Here is a 3833-nt window from a genome sequence, read left to right on the forward strand (position 1 = left end):
AGGAGGGAGGGAAGGTACTGACAGCGAGGTGGGCAGGAAGCCCACTGATTCTCCCTGAGGTCTGGCAGTCGGGTCAGACAAACCGACGTGTGGTTAGCCTGCAGATGCTGAAAGCAGCATGGCATAAAAGTCAAAGCCACATTTGGTTCAGAGCCAGTGATAGAGAGGTCTAATTGCTCTTTCATTATGAGTCATCCTATAGAGTATTCGTGTCTAATTAGTCAGTGATTCGATGAATGTGTTTGTGTGTGTAGAAGGCCCATATTGTAGACATGCATGCGAGCAGACCAGCTCCAGAGACTGAACTTTGATGTGTTTCCGTGATTGTATCCTCTGGCACATAACACTGCCGTGTGATTTGGGGCACCGGGGTTAGAGTGTCTGAGTCAGCTCCAGCGTTGCTTTGGGAACAACCAGTCTCCCACTCGTTTGAAATCACAGCAATGTACAGTCCATCTCAAGAATCAAACTACCACAGGCATCTTCTAGCACAGTGATGGCTAAGACCTTATCTGTAGCTGAAACAGGTTGGATGGTGCATTTCATTTTTTTCATTTCACTTTGTAGCGAGTCAGGTTTTTTTTTTTTTTTTTGCAATCTTCAAAAAGATATGTGGTTGAAAAATAATCAGACATATCTTTGATATGTTTCCTTGGTGTGCTTAATCATTAACGATGCTGAGTGGGTTGATGGTATTTACATATATACAGTAAAGAAAGAAACCCAAACACTGGCTTCACTCTTTGTCATATTTGCTTGCTGGCAGTGTTCCTGTTTCAAAAGGCAGCCAACCATTCTGTCATCTAGCTTTACTGCAGTCTCAACTCCCCATTTAAATATTATTTAGACCAGAGGACAAAATACTAAGCATTTTGTGAAATAAAATTCACATACATGGCCTTAGATGAATGACAGCACAGTGACTGCGAGTTGCTTTATTCCTCATATACTGAGCTCCAATTAAAGCGGGAAGCTTTGTTTTGCTGCAGAGACGAACCCAGGCTCATTTACAGTGCCTCTTCCAGTATGTTAAAAAGTCATGACAGATAAGGAACATAGTATTACTATAAAACACCCAGCCAGTGATTGGAGACTCGAGGGCGGCAAAAACAATTCCTGACATAGAATTGATGAATATTTTCAATGCACAAAAGCAATTTACAGAGGACTGAAAACATAATGCTTTTGGCTTACAGTGCATTCTGTGCTAAGTCCCTGAAGGCTCCATTTTCTTAGCCATATGGGGATTTTTATGTACATGTACTGTGCTCACACTGATGAAGGAAAACATTTGGTGGTTTAGAGAAGCAGATTAATTTCTTTTCACCATGTCAAGCTTGCAAATGGGCAAATACTTCTCTGCCCAATATTAAAATCACTCAAGAGGGAATTGTCTCTTTGTGGATTTAATTGACACCGCAAGTCAAAAAAAAAAGCACAAAAGTTCAGCTTTAACCAAATCCCACTTGAAGAAACCCATTCGCATGGAGGAAATGTAAGTTCTTATAAAATTCTGTGTATTCTCATTAGTGTACACTACATGTATGATGTGTATATTGTACTTGCTGTCTCCAGGTGCTGTCAGACTCCAGGAGCTGAGCCAGACCAAGTGAACAGAGTTGACTGGCCTTTCTCCTGTTGTTAACACTGCTTGTCTGCCAACATTACTGCGCATATGGTCAGGGTGTTCCCAGGTGGCCGGGCTGCGCACAGACATGCAGCACTTAAAGCTGCCATCTTCGCCTACGCCGACAAGCTGGAGAAGCACACACATATATGCAGACTGTCTCCTGTTCATCTGTCTGCCCTACATCCCATGATTCCAGTTGACAGCAGCAGACGTGTCACAGCTGGCTCCGAGACCAAACTTGAACAAAGGCAAGTTAAGCCAAGTAGGTCACACGTCTTCTTGAAGGCTTCAATCCCGTTTCCCCTGAAAAGGATCTTTTTAGAATTCTGTCTGATTGTGTTAAATTCCTAGTGTCATGTAGTGTTATGGCCTATCTGTGAAAGTGCTTTATATAAGGATACACTCTACAGTACATCTATCACAACAGCCTTGATATTTCCAAATCTGAGGCCTCAAAAATTACTTAAATCTTGAGAATTGTGCTTTTTAAAACTTCTGCTGTTCGTTTGAGCCATCTTTTTGAGTCATACGCCCACAGTATAAGTGCCCAACTCACAAAACATAGGAGACACCAAAATACTACAGCGGTGAAACATTTCTCAGATCAAAACATAGCGTCTTTCATTTAACAATACTTTGAAAACAGAGATCTTTGTTTTCTTCAGAGAAAAAAGAACTGGAGCACTGATTGGTTTACAGGCCGTGTGTCTCCATCACAGTCACATGTTATCAACCAGCTAGGAGAACTCATAAAAAATTTTACTTTTCTAAAAAGTGTAACTCCAGAAATCAAATAATAGAAAATAAATGTATCATGCCACCTCCCTTGTCTGGGACTCTCCCACACAAAATGCCTTGGTTAAAGATCTTTCTAGAGAGCAGCTGTTCAGGCAGGTCCATGAATCTCATCTACATTCAAATTGTTTTACAATAATTTTACTTTATTTGACAACCTGTCATGAAAAGGACAATTCTTGCATTTGCAAAATTTAAATACGTGCACATGTAAGTACAACAGTAAATGCAAAATGTTTTGTTTTTTTTTACAGCTGGCACATTAATTCCAGTGCCTGTTCTGTGGTTTGGTGATAATCATATACAACACTGTCTGAAAATAGAGCAAACACACCAGGTATTTCACAGTTTTGTTCAAGTGTGTAACAATCTTTGCATGAATGACCACCCTGCCATTAAACCTGCGATGAATTCTGCCTCAGCTGCTGCACAAGGCGCAAGCTCTGGGAGTTGGAGTTGTTGGATCGCAAGGCAGTGTCAGATAACAGGTGTCAAGAGGAAATTACAAGAGGGGCTTCAGATATGGACAGGGGGCCTTATCCTAACTGAAATCTATGTTGAACCAAGCATCTCTAACCTCATGGGGAAAAAGACATTTTCTGGATCAATAAAACCATAAGTAAATATTGTGTAATTTTATCAAATGTAGCTGTTTAGATTTTAATACTGCAGCCATGTCGCGTGTGCAATTTGACACTGACAAGCAACATCTTTACATGCACTTTTATTAAAAGATAGATTCTCTTTCACAGGCCAAACTTGAGGGCTTTCTGTAAATCCTTGAACTGTCCTAAGAGACTCTTCTGACCTCAAGTCCTTTCACAGTATTTTTCTGCCTGTCAGTGGTGACCATTAAGTCCTCCTGGCGAAATGGTATGACAATAAGTGACACCAAAAGAGTGCACAATAATAATAATAATAATAATAATAATAACTGATGTACATGTAGAAGCAGAACTCTTGATAATACAGGCATTGTTTTTTGTCTCCATATTTTTCGGCATCTCCCACCTGTATACAAATACACTGACTTCTACTCAGGATCTTTTGAATCTTTAATAGCAGCAACATCTGTGTCCCCTTCCACAGTGTATGACCTCTCCTAGTGATGGCCTCATCCTGTCTCTTCAGACCCTCCCAAGTTTAGTACATGGTGTCCTATTTTGAAAATATTTAGCCTGTACACCTGATTCTCCATGACTTTGCCCCATTGACATATACAGTATATGGTGGACATGGCATCATCATTTCCCTCCACTATGCAAAAAATGAAACCAAATGTTGCTTTTTTTGAAACTTGTTTTTTCACAGTAGTGGCCAGAAATGGAGTGATGGCATGAGGTGGCCACTCAAAGCTGTCAGATCAAGTAAAATACAGCTTTTGATATCATCAAATAACTTATTAAAA

At 40.3% G+C, this 3833-nt stretch overlaps 1 protein-coding gene across 1 annotated transcript in view; it reads left to right on the forward strand.

Moving 5' to 3' along the window:
- The window catches only part of LOC109964526 (protein diaphanous homolog 3), a 170432-nt gene extending 168804 nt beyond the window's left edge, over positions 1-1628 (forward strand). Inside the window, exon 29 of the mRNA XM_020607896.1 lies at positions 1576-1628. Within this exon, the coding sequence (XP_020463552.1) occupies positions 1576-1613 (38 nt within the window). The 3' untranslated portion in view covers positions 1614-1628. The remainder of the gene's footprint in view (positions 1-1575) is intronic.
- The last annotated feature ends 2205 nt before the right edge of the window (positions 1629-3833 follow it).

This window comes from Monopterus albus, unplaced genomic scaffold (genome assembly GCF_001952655.1).
Source record: "Monopterus albus unplaced genomic scaffold, M_albus_1.0 scaffold4.1, whole genome shotgun sequence".
Lineage (NCBI taxonomy): Eukaryota > Metazoa > Chordata > Actinopteri > Synbranchiformes > Synbranchidae > Monopterus > Monopterus albus.